Source organism: Microcebus murinus, chromosome 8, assembly GCF_040939455.1.
Source record: "Microcebus murinus isolate Inina chromosome 8, M.murinus_Inina_mat1.0, whole genome shotgun sequence".
NCBI lineage: Eukaryota > Metazoa > Chordata > Mammalia > Primates > Cheirogaleidae > Microcebus > Microcebus murinus.
In genome coordinates this window covers 9,163,293-9,183,005 of record NC_134111.1, presented here as the reverse complement: position 1 = coordinate 9,183,005, position 19,713 = coordinate 9,163,293, and the positions used below count along the sequence as shown (strand labels likewise).

At 35.8% G+C, this 19,713-nt stretch overlaps 1 protein-coding gene across 2 annotated transcripts in view; it reads right to left on the bottom strand.

Annotated features, from left to right (window-relative positions):
• The window catches only part of CLASP1 (cytoplasmic linker associated protein 1), a 257,602-nt gene that overhangs the window by 69,018 nt on the left and 168,871 nt on the right, over positions 1 to 19,713 (bottom strand). Inside the window, exons 23-26 of one of the 2 annotated variants that reach the window (XM_012747788.2) lie at positions 15,541 to 15,648; positions 12,770 to 12,796; positions 10,124 to 10,291; positions 5,098 to 5,205 (exon numbers count right to left, since the gene is read on the bottom strand). In XM_012747788.2, the coding sequence (XP_012603242.1) occupies positions 5,098 to 5,205; positions 10,124 to 10,291; positions 12,770 to 12,796; positions 15,541 to 15,648 (411 nt within the window). The remainder of the gene's footprint in view (positions 1 to 5,097; positions 5,206 to 10,123; positions 10,292 to 12,769; positions 12,797 to 15,540; positions 15,649 to 19,713) is intronic. The other variant, XM_076005464.1, reaches the window with a different exon arrangement.

Genomic DNA, 19,713 nt, shown 5'->3' with positions numbered 1-19,713 from the left:
AATCTGGCAAATTGATGCATTACTGCATGTTTACTTTTTGTCTCTGTGGCTAACCAGTGGATTTGGGGTTTTGTTAAAAAGAACTGTGACAGAAGGTTTAGGGTCTGCAGGCTGCAAAGACTACCTTTGGCCTGACTTTATTACTTAAATCTTGATCTTATTTTTTCCATAAAACTTTTAGAAAACTACATTTAGTTTCATACATATGAAATAATCCATGCTATAATTTGGAACACTGGTAACTAAATAGTACGTCAAAATTATTTGAACTAAACACTAATAACTAGCATTAATATTCGACAGTTTATTAGGGGTGAAGACTTTGGAGATGAAAGACTGTCAGATGATATGCATTCCCCGCCTCTGTGCACGGGGACCCTACATGATACCTAGTTTTGGCTGTTGTTTTCCTGGGGAGGGGGTGGCAGAAAGGGAAGAAATGCTTCCCATTTTTTGTTTAGTTTTAACATAAATATGAACACCGAAGAAATGATGTTGTCAAACAAGCTATAAAGCATCTATGGCCTATTAATAGAACTATAAACATTCAACAACTTAAAAAAAATAAAAGCACATTGGGGAAAAAAAAATATGAGGTGCATACATGCCAAGTGCTAGCCGACAGATGGAAACAAATGTTAACATGGGTGTGAAACTAGAACATATGAAGAAGCCAAGTCATGCAGTTAGCACTTGTTCACCTGACTGCCCAACAGATTCAGCAGTGGAGAGAGCACTAGTGGACCTGGAATGACGTCGAGAGGCTGCAGGTAAAAGGAACGGCAACACCCACAGGATTAACACAGAAGTACCCAAGACAGAAAATGCCACAGTCCAAAGGAAATGCAAGGAGTACTATCAACAAGGCCACGTTTTCTCATGAAAAGAAATGGTGCTGGATATGAATGGACAGCAAGTGCCAATCCCAACTCCACAGTAGCCGGCTGGCTCACACAGGCATGACAAAGGCACTCTTTAAGGTGCTCCAAACTAAGTGTACACAACCAACTCGGACTCCAGGTTTACAGTTACGCCATGAAGCCTCCATCAGCCAGTATGGAAATATGCAACATGAAGAACATCAGGAGTCCAGAGCACCATCGACACCCCCGAGTGAAACAGCAATAAGATGGATTATTAACTCAGCTCACGAGATGTTTCATCAGTATGTGATGCATATGCGACCATGCACCCAAAACAAAAGCATACAAGTTCATAATGCTATTTTAACAGAAATAGAATGAAATCACAGGAAGGGGGCTCGACAACTGGAATTCCATTTTCCCCAAAATGTTTGTTGCATGAATATCCTAATTATTAATGTACTTGTTTAACTGTTGAACATTTGGCTGTAATAAGTTTAATGACCTTCCCTGAGAGGCAGCTGCAGTATCTGGTTATACCACAAGGTCAGTAATACAACCATAAAGCCTGGTTTGATCACAAATAGCTGTAGGACCTCAGTTTCTTCATCTGTAATATGGTGCTAATGAAGATATCTCTCTCTTGGGAGTTATTGAGAGGATTGAAGAGATCATACATAAAGCACATAAAACAGTGGTTAAAAGTGGTGGTGGTGGCATCAACAGCTAAGAGCAAACTCCAATTTTATAATTAGACATCAAAAATCATTTTATTAGCAAGTATTCATATTAAGTACATTAATTCATCAACCTGAGGAAATAAATGCTAAACTCTGTCCTCATGTGGAGAGAGAATAACTTTTAGAAATAATTATTAAAGACTTGGTTCAAAACAGTGACTTATAGACCATCGATCCGTGTGATATACAGCTCTTCTTCACCTCAGGAGAAAACAAAAGATAATATGCTTTCATTCATTACTCTGAAAAATGATTATATTGCAGAAAATGTATAGGTTTAACAAAGTAATACTGAGCAGTGCTACATTTTATCCACACTACTGGAGTATTCTATACACATTTAACACTCTCATATTTAGTCATATAATACCAAAACCTCAAATTCTTCAATGTATTATATTTAGTTTTTAAGCTCATGTCAGTTTATAACACATGCATCCCTCTGGTATATGTGGTATTAAATAACAAAGTTACCTGGTCACTAAGGACAAATTCTCACCAGCTTTCAGAAAGAAACAAAAATTCCTCTTTTCTCAAGATTCACAAAAAGTAAAGATAAATCTCTAAAACAGATACTATAAAATTATCACTTTCCTTAAAATATTTTAAGACTCAAGCAAACTATGCATTTATTGTACAAACACATTAGTATTATATCTTTTTTTTTTTTTTTTTGAGACAGAGTCTTACTTTGTTGCCTGGGCTAGAGTGCCGAGGCATCAGCCTAGCTCACAGCAACCTCAAACTCCTGGCCTCAAGCAACCCTTCTGCCTCAGCCTCTCGAATAGCTAGGACTACAGGCATGCGCCTCCATGCCCGGCTAATTTTTTCTATATATTTTAGTTGTCCAATTAATTTCTTTCTATTTTTAGTAGAGATGGGGTCTCGCTCTTGCTCAGGCTGGTTTCGAACTCCTGACCTTTGAGCGATCCTCCCGCCTCGGCCTCCCAGAGTGCTAGGATTACAGGTGTGAGCCACCACGCCCAGCCTATATCTTGATAGTTTAAATTCAAAGTAGTTTTTAAACAATAACTGACATGTAGGTTCCTTATAAAGTGGTCCTTTGGTTCTGTCTCAATAGAATATTCTAAAGTAGATCTGTTACACAATGAGTATCCTGTCACATTCACAAGTGAACACCCAACAATGGAATCCAAGGAGGACCCACTTATGTCAATGCCTGATTTATATCACAGTCCTGGAACCCTTAATTTCACCTAATCAAAAATTATCACTGTAACTATATAAATATATACGTATGCCATAAAAATGGTCCAAAACAATTTTATAATAGAAATGCAAACTTAAAAACAATATATATTTGCTAAAACATATTTACTTTCATTCCATTTTTAAAAAATGAAGTTGGCTATATAAGTTGATTCAAAGGAGCACCGACACATAATCTCACTAATATCCAAAAGTGGTGAGAGAAGTGATTATTAAAACGAATGAAATAAAGAAGGAACCTTTAGAGGATGTGTAGTAAGCTCCCCTGAGGACCACCATCTGGGATGTATCTTTGAATTCCCAGGGCCTAATACCAATCCTGGAAATCACAGACTTCACATCTCCTGAGTGCCTTCTATGTGCCAAACCCTGCAGAGGCCTCAGAGATACCATTTAAGACATTTTTGAGAACAGATGAAAGACACTGAATTATCAGAACTACTTTCAAATGAGGCAGCCTTGAAGTCAAATATGGATTCAAACTCTACCACTTAGCTGTATGACCTTGAGGAAGTAGCTTAATCTCCCTAAGACTCTGATGATAATACCTATCCCAGAAGGTGAACTGGGACCACAAGGCATTAGCTGGCTGATTATGCCAAATGGTACAGGTACACATGAACACAGTTGTTCTTGCTGGACGTTAAGTTTTAGGGACAGATTTAACCCAAGGGGCAAAAAAAGGAATAGTATAAAAATTTAACTCAAAGACATTAACTACGAACAGAAGACACAAGCTGATGCTAGATTTGTTAGGATCCACACCTTCTGCCTTGGGAGTAGCAATTATACATTTCAACATTCTGGGCTGTCACCAAGACAGTTAAGCAGATCCACTCAGCCAAAGAAAGTGAAAACCAGACAGGATCACTCAACTACTTAGAGTGCAATTAGGACCTCAAGAATTCAACATGCCTTGCCTGGTCCATAGACCACAGGCCAGATTACAAAGGCTGCTTCTATGGACAGTATTAAAAATGCTAGCACACGCATAAAATAAAAACACTGAATTACTTCTAAGAGACAAAATAACCAATAAACAGATTAAATTGTTTATTCATATAAAAGGATATTTGGAAGGTCAAACAGTGAGCAAGGATGCAGAGATATACAGCCGTAATTTAAAAGGAAAAATCACCAGTTCATTCAGGAGAAAAAACAAACAAAAAAAAACCCTTCACTGCCATCCCTGATTTATTGAAAATTCTGCTCTAATGTTTTCAGACTGTGTGGAATAGCTGACATGCACTAAGTAAGCTGCCCCACTCAAGGGCTCGTGCTAAGCAGGTACAATACCTCACAGCAGGTATTAGCTCATTAAGTCAAGGCTATCATCCAGCAGGGCTTTGGCATCTGTTTACCTGCTCTTTTCCAGACCCTCACAGATGACAATGGGCCATAAGGAAATATATCTAGATTTTGATTACTGATACTGATTGGGGAAAAAAGATATTAGAAGTATATGACATTAGAAGGAGATAAGTAGAAGCAAATATTAAGACATTATGCTTTTGATTTAACATCCCTCTTCTGCAGACATTTACATATTTCAAAGACCAGTTACATATTCACGTAGTCAAAATAAGAGACTGCTGCAGTCCATACTTCCATGTGATAATTAAAAGAGGAAAATATACATCTGTACAGCACTTAAGATGCCAAGGAACTAAAATATAATTATTGAAAAATACAAAATATTCCTTTTCATAAAACTATGTGTTGACATATGTCTTTGGGGATTAATAGTTTGTTAGTAACTAAAAAGGTATGCATTCATTTTAGAGAAAGGCAACACTAAAAAGAAAACTCATTTTGTTTTCTGAACATTATCATAATTGCACTTTTGTTCCTTAAGTTAAATCACATGTAGACTGATCTTTAGTAAAATTAGAGATAAATTGTAAAACTTCAGTGAGTAAGGATAAACTTTATTTTCAAGCAGCAACTCACTTTGGCTGAGTTTTGCTTTCTGTTAGAAATTACCACTCAGATGGGCTCACCTGACAGCAAGTGGTCATCAATGACAACAGTACAGAGTGAAGTGGTGCTTTTTTCCTCTAATATATGAAAACTGGAAGTTGCCAAAATTCAAGCATGCAGAGGGGGACAACAGAGGGTAACTAAGGAAGAGGAAAGAGAAGAAGAAAGGACCACAAGGACAGTAGAGGAGGGAAAGCGGGTCATTCCACCTAGCAGTGTCTCGGACAAGCATGTGGAGCAGGGAAAAGAGCTCCACTCCTCAGTCAGCGCCTGCATGTACTCACCAAGTGGAGGGAAGCCCCGAGCAGGGCTTGTATCTCGGCTGCTCTCACGGCTGGTATCGCGGCTGCACCCCTGACTCATGCTGGGTCGAGGGATACGGCTGCTCCGTGCTAGCGTGCAGCATGAGGGGTTTCAGAGAAGGTGAACAAGTTTAATGAAGACAGAAAAACTCACAAATCGTCAGTCACATTTGGTTAATGTAATTATGACACTGTCCGCGCTGGGGGGTTCTGGCGACTGAGCCACCTGTCCATGCTGCGGTCTCACTGACTGACGTGCCAACATGAGAGGGTTTGGGGGAAAACCTGATTATGCTCAATGCCTCAGAAAACTATGAATTTTAGTATGAAGGTGAAATCACACCTAAATGTTAAGAAATGAAAAGAAATTTTTCCAAAGAACAAACTGGCATCAGAAAATACAAGACGATAAGCCTTTTAGAAATGATCACCTTATATAGGTGTAGCAAGAAGACAAAAGACCAACGCTGTTCATTATGCACTTGGTTCTTAGAAAAGTAATTTAATTTAGATTAACAAACAGTCAGAATAAAGGGTTTGTTCCATGAACTTACCTAATGAAAAGGAAGAGAGCTCACTTCTCCCAGGCTGGCCTTCTTTACAAAGAGAAGCCTTAAGGGTCAACACAGCTAGAATCTATCCACTCTGAGTGAATGAGCAGATGCTTCAAACATATTCAATTATCTCAACCAACAGATATAAAGAGTAGAGACTGCTATCTTTTATTGATCCCAACATTTAATCCCAGGTTTTTCTATAGGAATCCAAAAAGATTTGCCTATGGTCTCTACCAAGCACCGTCAATGACACAGTCTTCTACACTAAATCAACAGCAAGTAGATCGATACTTTCAATTATTTGAGTAAAAGATCCCTCCACTGACTTGAAAACAGTGAATTACTTTATGATTATCTACAGATAAAGCTCATTATTCTCATGTTATAAAACACTGACACTACAAGACAGAGTAACTTGAATAGCTTAAGGTCTAATATTAATAATATCTTGGCTTTGAAGCTCAGAAAAGATCATGACACCTTTGTTTCTCAACTTGAGAAAATGGAAATATATTTTCCATTTGGAGCAGCAAAATACTCCAAAACAACCTTCCATACTGAATGAGTGAAGGTGGAATGCATAACATAATAGCTGATAGGAACAATACGCATTTCCATTTTGAGAGGATCTGTACCTTCTGGATTAGATGGAAATGTTTTTCTCAGATATTTTGGAAACAATAAATCAACACATTAATGATTCACTGATGTAAAAACTCTAAACTTATTCTATATTGCAATGAGCATACCTTTTTTTTTTCAGAGCAAAGATTTATTGTACAGCCAAACTGTAACAAGAATGCCTTACAAACCAGAATCATGAAATTCTGTGATAAAAAAGAACATGCAAATGAAAAATAAAGCCAACTTCCTATTGTGCTCAGGCGCTCAGTGCTAGGGTTGAACTAGATCCTGAATTTCTCAACAAGTTTACCTCTTCTGGTATTTCACCCAGAAAGTTCATTCACCCATTCATGCTGACTAACCAGTAGTAGTATACACAAAAAGATTTCTTCCTTTTTACAATTTTGTGAAAATCTGCCCATAGTTACCCTAAACCTCATTAAAGTACATCTAATGGTGACACCAACAGTTCAAATGTTATAATTTAAAGCACAAGAGGAAAAACACCCACTCACTTATAACACTACTATCAAAGACTAATCTACAAGGAGGATTTAAAATAACCATATAAATGAATGATTTTGATAGATTAATTAGGTGGTCAAAACTTAAAAAATAATTATACCAAATCAACTTGTAGTTTAAGTGCCAAAACTCAACGTTCTGTGTGAGAATATGTTATGGAAGACAAGGCATAGAGAAGAAGCAGACACGAAGACAACACACTTGCTGTGTCAGCTCTCTAACAGCAGCAGTCTCAGGAAGCTCTTTGGTCTTATGTTTACACGAAATGTTGGGAAGCCTTGAACAACCATGTGATTGGTTTTCTTGGTGGGCACTCTACCTCACCTTCACAGTGTTTTAATGATAATCCTGACTTTTGTCTTTTAAGGAAAGACCCTACCAGAACTCATATTGAAAAGCAGAAGCACAAAGGATTAATAAAAATAACCAGAAGTTAAAGACATGAAACGTCCCTCTGATTTAGACATTTTCATGCCTTCTTCTTGGACAGTTTAATTTCACAGTTGAAATGGATTATTATTGTTTAATTCTTTGAAAGTATTTTTTAACCAGAAAATCTTAAAGCATTTTAAATACATACCCATAGTGTGTAAACGCCATAAATGTCAAGTGAGTTTTTAATAGCCTTTTCAATAGATGAGTAGGGGAAGAAGGGAACCAAAGGCAAACCTTCAAAATATAATAACTATAGGTGCTGTGAATTTATGTGACTTTATTATCTATAAAGTCTTTATTATCTCTAAATCACAGAAAATTAAACAATTTACAAATGTAATTTTCTACTCAATTGGATAGCTTACAAGATAATAAATAGCCAAGAAAAAAAGAGAGTAGCAGGAACCTATTTTGTTTCTTGGTTATCTAACAGGAATTATAGGCTGTTTAGCCTAATAAATTTTAAATGCCAAAGAAGAGCCTCGGCATCATTTTTCAAACAAATAAGAAAATAAAATTTAGTTACAAAATATGATTTCAGACAAAAAGAGGCATATTTGAAGCAAACATAATTGTAGATAACTAGAATAATTTTCAGTGCAAATTCCAAGCCTAGTTTAGCTATCACTGAAACTGTCGAATTAAGTGATTTGGGATTATAGAAAATATTCTTTCAAAATGCTCCTCCCCTTTTCGAACATTTATATTGAAAACTGCTATACAATGAGCCAAATGTTGGGACACATAGGCATATATCCAGTATGCACTAAATCATCACAGTAATATACTATTACTGAAAAATGCTAATATATCTACCACCATTTAAAATGAAATCTCTAAGTAGTACCATAGGAAAAAATGTAAAGATGTATTTTAGTCACATATATTTCTTTATATGTGTGTATTCTCACAATGTGCAAAAGTTTAAATATCTTCTTTAAACTGAACTATATGTATGAGCTCAAAGCTTTGCCACATAACTGATCCCCTTAATGATCATCAAGGAAAATAACCATCTTCAAATAATGTTTCAAACAGGAACTCATTGGAAGGAATAATCTCCTCTTTAGTTCTTACTGATGTTTCATAATACCTCTTTGAAAAGCTCTTAAGTGCTGGCTTTTCAGCTACACACAATGCAAACTTCATAGTTAAGATCATGGAAACACCAAGTCTTAGAGGTATGTTAGATAAATGAAGTTAGGTTATTTCCCAACTTCAAGAAGGTTAAAGTGTCATCTCTAATACATATAAAAAGAAAAATTCCAAAACAAAAAAGGTATTTTACAAGTATAAAGCTAACAGGGATTACAAACAGACCATCCTATAAACTTAAACAATTAAGTATGGAAAAAGGACAGCTGAAGCCTAACACCTAGATTTAAATCAAATGCATTTTCCAAGCAAAATCAGACCCAAACACACACGTTACAGCATGAGATATGAAATTTAGATATTCCAGCTGTGATCTTTTCTGTTGTATCCACATCAACACCCAAATAACTTGTCAGCTCAGAGACTAAGCTACATAATGCCAATAGAAAGTTGGCATCATAGAAATTAACAAAATCACCAAATACTTTTTACTTGCTTCGGAAATATGCATTCAAACCAAATCCTATTGATTCTTAAATATCTGTGCCTGCCTTCTCGTAGCTGGACGCTACCAGTCTCTGCCCTCAACTCCCATCCACGCTGACAAACTTCCTTTGCAGCAGCCAAATGAATTATTTCTGACTCTCTCTCACCTGACTGCTTCTTTATGTGCCTCTCTCCCTCTTTATCTCCCCACCCTGGCTAATCCCACCATGTCCTTCACTAAAACAGGACCTATTCTGGGAAGCCTCCATTAGCAGGAACTCTGGGAGGATTGGGGTGAGCAAGGGCCTAAGACACTACTTTTTTATGGTACTAGAGCACCTTCTCATAGTATCTGTTATACTGTCCTGTGATTCTATCTCTCCCCAGTAGATCACAAGCTCTCTGAAGTCAGAATCTAAATCTATCTGTCTTCTAATTCTCAGGGCTAACAAAATGCCTGGTACATCAGAGTAAACATTAAAGTAAAAATTGTTGAGGAGATAAATGAAAATGAGAAAGATAAGCCAACGTGACTGAAGAATATAATAATCTGATTTTATAAATAGATTTTTGCCCTTAAAAAGATGTCATAAAGAGCATGAATTTAGATTTTTTGTATTATATCACAGACTTCTAAATTTTATATTAAAAAGGTAGCATATGAATTAGATTTTAATAGAATAAAAGGTCTTTAAGTTGCTGAGAGTAATTCACATGATTATACACACTATTACAAAGAAACTAAATACTCCAACACAAAAATAAAGATTATATATTGGTTTTCATCAATATGTAGCTATTGTGTTTAAACAGAATTATATCAAAAGCAACTACACATTCTTTTAACCACAGTTTAAACAATTAGGCTAGAGAAGATCAAATTAAAAAACACGGACTCTAAAAATTGCTTTGAAAATTCATACGGGCTAATGACTACTTAGTGAAAAGAAAATGAAAAGCAATGTTGCTTCTAATAGTGAGGGAAAACCCTTGCTATTCCCCCAATTCCAATGCTTTGTAAAATTACTATGTCACACAAAAACCTACAATGACTTAATTCCTTCTCATCATTTTGAACTATAAGTGTCACATATTTTTCTAACTGAAACCTAAACATGCTATAATCTGTATAAAAAATAAACTAAAATGTCTTTTTAATACAGGGAAAGTGACATCCTCAGTTCAAGAATAAATCTCTACTTACTATATTAGACACAATTATTAGATTATAATCAAAACTATGATCAAGCTGGGAATGGCATTCCAAGATCTTTGAAAATCCTTACCTAATCCTATTCGGTTGGGACTTGTTTCTCGGCTACATCCCTGACTCCTGGGAATCTTGCTTCGCTTTTCTGAAGATGGTGTCACAGGTGGGCCTCTTGAGGAACCCCCAGCAAGTCCACCATAACTACTTCCCAACAATTTTCCTGGGGAACTTGACCGGCTGCCAGCTAAAAAGGAAGCAAAACAAAAGATGCAAATCAGGGACTAAATTATAATAATTTCAGAAGCCAGTTTTTTTACACATTAACTTGGATCAAATACTAAGAGAATTTTACATAAAAATAAGATTTTTAGTTGGTAGTAGTACTAATTTTTTTAAAATGTAGGAGCATAAAAAAATCACTAAATATCATAAAATAATATCTCTTCTAATATATAGGGAGAAATGGAAAAAGCCACAATAGACCTCATAGACTATTAGGTTGGTACAAAAGTAACTACAGTTTTAGCAGTGTTGAAATTTGACCTTTGATATTGGAATATATTTTTAAATGTGGTTATGTTATGTATCATTCTAATGTGCATTTCTCGCTTCATTTTTTTTTGTTAATGACTTATTACTTGCTGTTTATATTTATTTTAGACTATGGAAATGATGTTAGACAAAAAGCGAATTCCAGTGATTTTCTTATTCAAGTTCAAAATGGGTCTAAAGCAGCAGAGACAACATGCAACATCAACATCGCATTTGGCCCAGGAACTGCTAATGAATGTAAAAGGCAGTGGTGGTTCAAGAAGTTTTGCAAAGGAGACAGAGCCTTGAAGATGAAGAGCACAGTGGCCAGCCATTGGAAGTTGACAATGACCAACTGTGAGTAATCATTGAAGCTGATCCTCTTACAACTACACAAGAAATTGCCAAAGAACCCAACATTGATCATTCTACGGTCGTTCCACATTTGAAGCAAACTGGAAAGGTGGAAAAGCTCATTAAGTGGGTGCCTCATCAGCTGACCAAAAATCAAAATAATCATCGTTTTGAAGTGCTGTTTTCCTTCTTTTGTGCAACAAAAATGAACCATCCCATTTCTCAATCAGATTGTGATGTGCAAACAAAAGTAGATTTTATCTGACAACCGATGATGACCAACTGTCAGTGGTTTAACTGAGAAGAAGCTCTAAAGCACTTCCCAAAGCCAAACTTGTAACAATAAAAAGGTCATTGTCACTGTTTGGTGGTCTGCTGCTGGTCTGATCCACTACAGCTTTCTGAATCCCTGCAAAACCATTACATCTGAGAAGTCTGCTAAGTAAATGGATGAGATGCACCAAAAACAGCAACGCCTGCAGCCAGCATTGCTCAACAAAAAGGGCCCAGTTCTCCACAATGATGCCCGATTGTGCATCGCACAACCAACGCTTCAAAAGTTGAACAAATTGGGCTATGAAGTTTTGCCTCATCTGCCATATCCACCTGACCTCTAGCCAACTGACTACCATTTCTTCAGGCATCTCGACAACTTTTTGCAGGAAAACGCTTCCACAAGGAGCAGGATACGGAAACTCTTTCCAAAAGAGTTTGTGGAATCCTGAAGCATGGATTTTTATGCTACAGGAACAAACATATTTCTTGTTGGCAAAAATGTGTTGCTTGTAATGGTTCCTACTTTGACTGATAAAGATGTGTTTGAGCCTAGTTATAACGATTTAAAATTCACAGTCCAAAACCACAATTACTTTTGTACCAACCTAATAACTAATGGAAGACTAACATATGTCATAGAAATTGACAGAGCAGTCCAAATTGTGTGTATTTTGTGTGTTTATGTATGCATACGCACATACTTTCCACATACACATGTATATTCCAACAAACAGAACACACATCTTTTCATCCATATATGCCTGAATAATACAAAACTCAACTATATGCTAAGAAGCCTCAAAGCAAATCTCAAAAATCTATAAAAGTAGAAATAACATAGACCACATTCTCTGAGAAGTATGCAATAAAATTGCAAATTAAAAACAAATAATATGGCTGGTAACTTTTATTAATAGCTAAGCAGCCAGATAGCTATATAATCATTTTTTGTGAGACAAAATTCTGAGAAAACAGTAAAATTTTAAACATCATGCCAATTCACCCAAGTGGCAGCCATTTACTTAGATCATTTCCTTAAGCAGAGAAAGCAATGCAATTCTAAAATGTAAAGTACACATTTGTTGCACTAGAATAGAAGGACCCAGAGGAAAAAAAACCTTTGAAATACTTACATGGAAATTTTTTAAACCCCCCCCCACACATACATACATGTATATATAATTTTAAAATAATATATATCAAAACTACCATCATTCAAATGAATCACTTAGGCAACTACTCACAAAACTCAATATTTATAATGATTTAACTACAATGTGAAGTGAAAAATCATTGTGAAATCAGCAATATACATTATTATAAAGAATTTGTCTCAGGACCTACTAATTTTGCCCATAAAATTTAAGCACACAATTAAACTATTAAGCTATGTATAAGAGGAAAAGAAATCCATTTCAAACTCTAGAATTTGAACACACAGAAAAAAATGCAGAAAGATTAACTAAGCTCATAATACAGAGAAAGAAATTAATATTGTACAAGGAACACAGGGTGAGGAAGAATGCCAAAAAAACAAAAAAGGCAAGAAAAGATGGCTTACCACCAGCAGGATTAGCAGATCTGGATCCTTGATTATGAGAGCAGACCAAAGGACAGGCAAAAAGTAGATTAAAAGACAATAACACAATACAGCAGGTCAGCATGCAACACAACACAAATGTCATTGTTCACAAACACATTAGCAAAATAGCTGCTTTTTCCAGGACTTGTTCCTCTTTGTCTATTTCTGTACTTATGTTTAATCATCCTACATTGGCACTTATTTCAGATCTGTTCATAAAACATTTACGAACAGTTCTGGGCTTAGAAGATGCAGAGATGAGTAAGACAAGCAGCTGCCCTCTTCCCAGAGAACAGCTACTCTTTAGCTTTAAGCAACCTGAGGGAAGTGATCATAACTTCCTCATCTGTGTATCACTACCATCTTCAACAGTGCTTACCAGATAGTAGGTGCTCAATAAACATCAATGCACTTAACAAAATGCTATTAGATTCACCTAAATGTCCTATGACTTCTCTTAATCTTCAAATATTTAAAATATATCAATTATTAAGAGCCCTAAATCTAATATTAATGAAATCTACTTAGTATTAAACCAGAACTATGAATACTAATGTATCTGTATTTGTAATATATAAAAATATGCTCATATTTATCTCTTATTAAAATAATTTTTAAAAAATATTTAATTTATAGGCATAAGCTTAAGGTGTTGGCTCGATCATTTGCTAGTGTTTGGTGTAGTCTCCCTTCCTTAGTGTACTTTGCTTAGTAAAGTAAAACTGAAGAGTTTTAAAAGTAGAGCCCCAAGGTAAGAGTACTTACAGTATTCTTGTAGTACTTTTATAAGACTGAACAATTAAAGCTCTATCATCACCCTCACCCTACTAGAGAAGGAACTTCAATCTCTGCCACCTCATAAAGCAGAGATAACATATAGATTCCTAAAGTTTACAATATATATAGAGAAATACAGTGCTGACCCAGCCGGGGTAGGAAACCCTGAAGAGGCCAATGCTGATAAACAGTAGACACAAACCAAAATGTAAAAACACTGTTCAACCTTCATACTCCATAGAAGGAAATAATGCTACACAGTTAAAGGCTCAGACATTCTTCATTTGACTCAATTTCATTGAGTCTATATTCTGAGATTTAAATAATTTTTGTCAAGAATTCCTTTGCAGTAAGATTTAACCCATATTTATGAGGTCATGACATAGCATTATATACTTCTGTGTCTGCAGGGGTCACCAGGGTTCAAGAGAACAACCAGAGCCAGGATGTTGTTCCTAAGGTAGAAGCTCCTGGGCTACACCTGCACCCTGAATCTGAATGAAAATCCAGATTAGGTTCTATAGTAAGTAGGGCATTCTTGCTCTTAATGGACTAACTCTATCCTTATTTATATTGCTCACTGTACAAATACACCCCTAGCCTTCTTTCCTGACCCTACTAAAGTTGACAGGGAGAAAGGAGAAGGAAATGTGAAGGCTGCTCAACCTCAGCTAGGAAAGGAGTCTGCCAACCTGAAGCAATTATGGCTAGAAAACATGCTTCCATTTGCTGACTGTCCATCACATGCTAGGCTCATGATTCTCACTAAATCCTCACAAAAGCCCCATGTGGATGGGACTTGTTATCACTGAATTTATAGATGGTGAAACAAAGGCTCATAAGGGTTAAAAGACTCCCCCATCACATTGGAGCCAAGACGCAAACCCAGGTTTATCTGACACGGAAGCCCCTGCTTGTAGTGTACCATACTACACAATACAACCTATGACACAAAAAGGTCACCTCACCAAAGGCAGTAGTATGACTGACCTTTGGCTTTCTTTGCAGAAAGGATATAAGCTTATTTAACATGAAGACTACAGTTATCAAAGGGACATACATGGAAAAAAATTTAAATTCAGAGGGAGTTAAGAAAAGCATTCTCAATACTAAGACAGCTCCTAAGGTTTGGCTGCAGACTGAGTGCTCTCTACAAAAGCCAGACAGCTCCTGGAGCCACAGAGCAGGTAGACACATGTCAGCCAATGAGTGCTGTGCTGAGGGACTGCATGCGGCTCCTGGGGACAGAAGATTCTTCCTTCCTGAGTTCACCTTGCCCAGGAGCACTGTGATACCCAGCTCTACTCTATGTGCGCAGAAAGGGAGGGGGCCACTCAAATTTACATGTAGCTGGAAAGTGAGACACCAAGGTTGGCTCCTAAGCGTGATCAGAACAATTGCACTCCAGCTATGGCTGCTTTCACGCCTGAGGCTAACAAACCAACTGACTTCACATACATAGAGCAGCAGTTATGGAAGCAGGAGCAGCTAGGCAAAGCCGGGGCCCACACCGGCAAGAAGAGAGGTGCAGGCTGCAATGTTAGAGGAGAGGGTTAAAGGGGGAGAGCTTTTAATGGATTTACTTATTTGCCACTAGAAAGAATTCAGCATTAACAGTTCTGCCCAGTACTACTCTAAAATTACATAAGACGATTCATTATCAACACAAAAATGAGTCACAGAACAGATACGTTTCAATTTGAGAGGCTTCAAAAGAGGGAGAGAAACTACCTTTTAATGTTTAATGCTTAACTATACAAAATTTAAACCATCTGGAAAGGAGACAAGAGTATGCCTGGAATGCTCCATTTTGTACACTTACCCAACAAACAATAAGATTACTCACAGTATCTTAGAGCCACAAAAATGAGTTTTTCTCCCTGAAGTCAATGTAAATACTGAAAAATATTCAACTGTAGCATGGGCTGTTGAATAAAACCAAGGTAACCAAGAGCATAAAATACACTTCTTACGCTGGGACTGTGAAACAACTTTAGCACGGCTGCGGCCCCGATTATCAGAGGGTGTAGAGGAGACGTTGGTGGCACTCCCAGAGCTTTGCCTTCTCGTGCGGATGCGACCTGAAGGACACAGGAAAAACAGTGTTTCCATAACATTTCCAGTAAGTGCTACCTGTTCAAGAAAAGAACCCACACCCCAAGTGAGCGGCACTGAGTGGGCCAACTCCATGGGGAGCAGGAGCTTCTACGTGAGCCAGGTCCATCCCACATGAGGTCTGACATGTCTGTGTGCACACATATGTATGTATCATCTACACACATGTGTTCTACAGACACAGTAGGAACTCCTGCTCCTGAGAGGGAGCCATGGACCTACAGGTGCTTAGGTTTCACTTATTTTAGCATATTCGATTTTCAGATGAGGTGATATCCATTTGAGAAGTTTTTTCCACAAATTTTTCCAGAATAAATTCTCTTTTGTTGTCTACAAATCTGACAAATTTCCAGAAACTGAAAATACTATCATTGTAAGAAAAATACTATAGAAAAAAGAATGCAAAAGAACCCCCCCAAAAAACTCTACCTTCTTAACTCAGCAATCAGAAAAGCTATAGCTCCCCAGTGAATAAATGTTTTTATATGTAACTTTAAACTTCTATTTTAAAGCATGCATATCAATAAGTTTCTAGGATGTAAAAGATAAAGCTAAAATCAATCAATATTTGGAGTACCCAGAAAAATGATAGCCTAAAAGTAATTCAGTGTTGTAGACAGTTATGAAAAAAATTAACCCTAATTATTAAACCATGAAGACATAAAAATAAAAATGAATTCAGAAACACAAAATCATTGGTGATCAAAATAGTATGACTGGGAATTAAACTTATTTTAAATACAGGGCTTCTTTGGTTTCAAGAGAGCACAAAATGCCTCTCCTGCCATAATTCAATCAGAACAGCAATCTGATAGAGAAAACATAAACCAATTTGAATTCACACTGGCTTTTATGTTGTTCAAAATCACATCTATCACAGCATGTGGCAAAGCTTCCAGAAAAGTAACACAGAAAACAAATCCTAAGGCTTGAAAAATGTCCCAGAAAGGAAGGTAAGGAGCAATAGAAGCACGGCATTTTTAAAAAAATTAAAACTGGAAAGAATCAATGACTTTTAATGGCAGTCTAAGAAAATAATTATATGCACATTCTAGAATCTATCCTAAATGAAAAGCTATACCATTTACTCATATGTATCAACTCAGAATCCTCACAACAACACATTGAGACGATTATTCCCATTTTACAGATGAAGAAATAAATAAACAGATGCAATATCACACTATATTGGTCTAAATGGCTGACCAGATGGCTGGCTAGCTATGAGTGAGAACCTTTGAGTTTCCTACAGAAGTCATCAAGCTAAATCAAGACAGTCACACAAGCAAAGTGAACATGAAAAAACTGATTTTAATTTATCTTAAATTTATTATTTTTAGGTCACAAAAATCTTTTTTAAATAAACATGTATACTCACTCAGCTTAAAAAATAAAAAACAAAAAACCTCTTTGCTAACCTCGTTTCCTCCACTTTCCCCCACCATTTGATAACACAATCCAAAACCCAGTGTTTAGCATTCCCTTGTGTTTCTTCCTTGGTAAATATGTGCACTATCATGACCAAGAAATATATGGCATTTTTGTATATTTAGAAAACTGTAAAATTATAACATAAGATATATATATTTCTAAAACTCACTGTTCTGCTCAATTTTTTATTTGTAAGGACACATATGTATGGGTAAAGGAAAGATCTACTTTATTTTTTCCATATGACTAACCAATGTTCAAATAAATGTACTTAACTCTTTTCTTATTGATTTTCAATGCCACCTTTGTTGTTTACCGAGTACTTATATATGCATGAATCTGTTTCTTAGTTGTCTAGTCTGTCACACTGGCCTGTGCAACATCACAATGTTGTGATTAGCTTTTTAAAAACAAAATCCTATGATTTGGTAGGGCAAGTCAATTCACTTTTTCTTATGTTCTTTTGTATATGCACTCTTGTATATGCATGTGCAGACACAATAAAAAGAACTGTTGAAATGTTGAATTCCTGCATTATGTGCAATTTGTGATAATCTGATCTTACTGATCTGATGATACTGATCTTTCCATTCATTAAACCTTCACTTTTTAACTTTCTTCAATGACTTTTGATAAAGTTTGATAATTTCTCCAAAGGTATTACTCAAATTTCATAGACTTATTTCAAAGATGCTTTTTTCTATTACACATATTTTATTAAATTATATTTCCTATTGTTGACATATAAGAATATAATCTTTATAATTTGATCTAAAATCTAGGAACTTTGCTAAACTTTTATTAATTCTACTAATTTGTATGTAGATTGTTTGAGGTTATCTAAATAGAATATCATCTACAAATAAGACATTAATTTCTTCCCTTCAAACCATTTAGCTGTCCTGGTGATGCAATACAATGCTAAATAGAAGCAGTAAGAGCAGTCATTGTTGACTCAAACCAGATTTTTAAAAAACATTTCTGGAATTTCACAATAAGTATGACATGTCAACAGGTTAAGAAAATTCATATTTCTATTCCTAGTTGCCAAGAATTTCTGTCATAAATGGCAGTTTAATTTGTTGATATCTATACCTTTTAAGAAGGTTTTTCTCCTGAATGTGAACTATATCAATAAATTCTTAAATATTAAACATGGGCTAAACCCACACAGTCATGACATACACACCCACATAACAGCATATCTCCATTGTACTTGGTACTAAGGTCACATCAGTTGCATAAAACCAGTGAGAGAATTAGTCCCTCTTTCTCTATTCTCTAAGAGTTCGTGTAAGATTAGAATTAGTCGATGTTTGATACAACTTTTATGCATAACCATCTGAGCATGGTAGCAATTTTTTGGGTATCTTTTCTATTTTAATTATTTTTTTGGTGGGGTGAGGGCAGGGTGATGGAATTTTAACTACTGATTCAAATTTTTTTTTTTTTTTTTTTTTGAGACAGAGTCTCACTTTGTTGCCCAGGCTAGAGTGAGTGCCGTGGCGTCAGCTTGGCTCACAGCATGCCCGGCTAATTTTTTGTATATATATTTTTAGTTGGTCAATTAATTTATTTCTATTTTTGGTAGAGACGGGGTCTCGCTCAGGCTGGTTTTGAACTCCTGACCTTGAGCAATCTGCCCGCCTCGGCCTCCCAAAGTGCTAGGATTACAGGCGTGAGCCACCACGCCCGGCCTCTGATTCAAATTTTTAATGAGCAGTCTTACAACTATTAAACCAAGTTGTTTGTTTCTTTGAAGAAAAAGTTTTAGGTTTTCCTGAAATTTGTACAATTTATTTTTAAATCACTTACATAAAATTGTCATAGTTTTCTCCTACTACCTTTAAAGCTCTACTGATCTACACTAACACCTACTTTATCATTCTCAATAGTTTATTAAGAATAATTATTTTCCCTATAGACCATTCTGAAAGGTTGTCTATTTTATTAGTATTTTAAAAGAACCAATTTTATATTTCTTTATCTTCTCTAGTGAAATGTTCATTTCTTGTTTCATCAATTTTTATTCTTTATTATTTCCTTCCTATTCATCTTTGGGTATATTCTGTTCTTTTGCTAACAAATTAGAAACAAATTCCTAATTCAGTCCTTCTTCCAATATAAACATAAGTCAATGATTTTCTGTCATTGTTTTTGCTTCACCCCACGAGGACTGATATGAGTTTAGCATAATGTGTTACATTTTGAAAATACATTATGGAATCTTATTTGATGGGATCTTATGGGATCTGGCTCATTATGGGATCTTATTTGATGTTTTGTTTTGGAAAAATAAGTAGGATCCATCCTTTATACTTCACACCAATAAAAAGAACAAATGGACTAAGAATAAAATATAAAACCATAACCATTCTGAAAGAAAAAATGGGAGAATTCCTTTGTAACTGTAGAAAAGTCCTTTCTAACTATGACTTGAAATTAGAAGCCATTTGACAAAAAAAGATAAATTTTACTTTTTAATTTTTTTAAATTTTGGCATGCAAAAAGAAAACTACACACAAATCAAGAAAATGACAAATTAGGAAAAAATATTTGCTACTCATATCACAAAGGGCTAATTTCCTTAATGTATAATG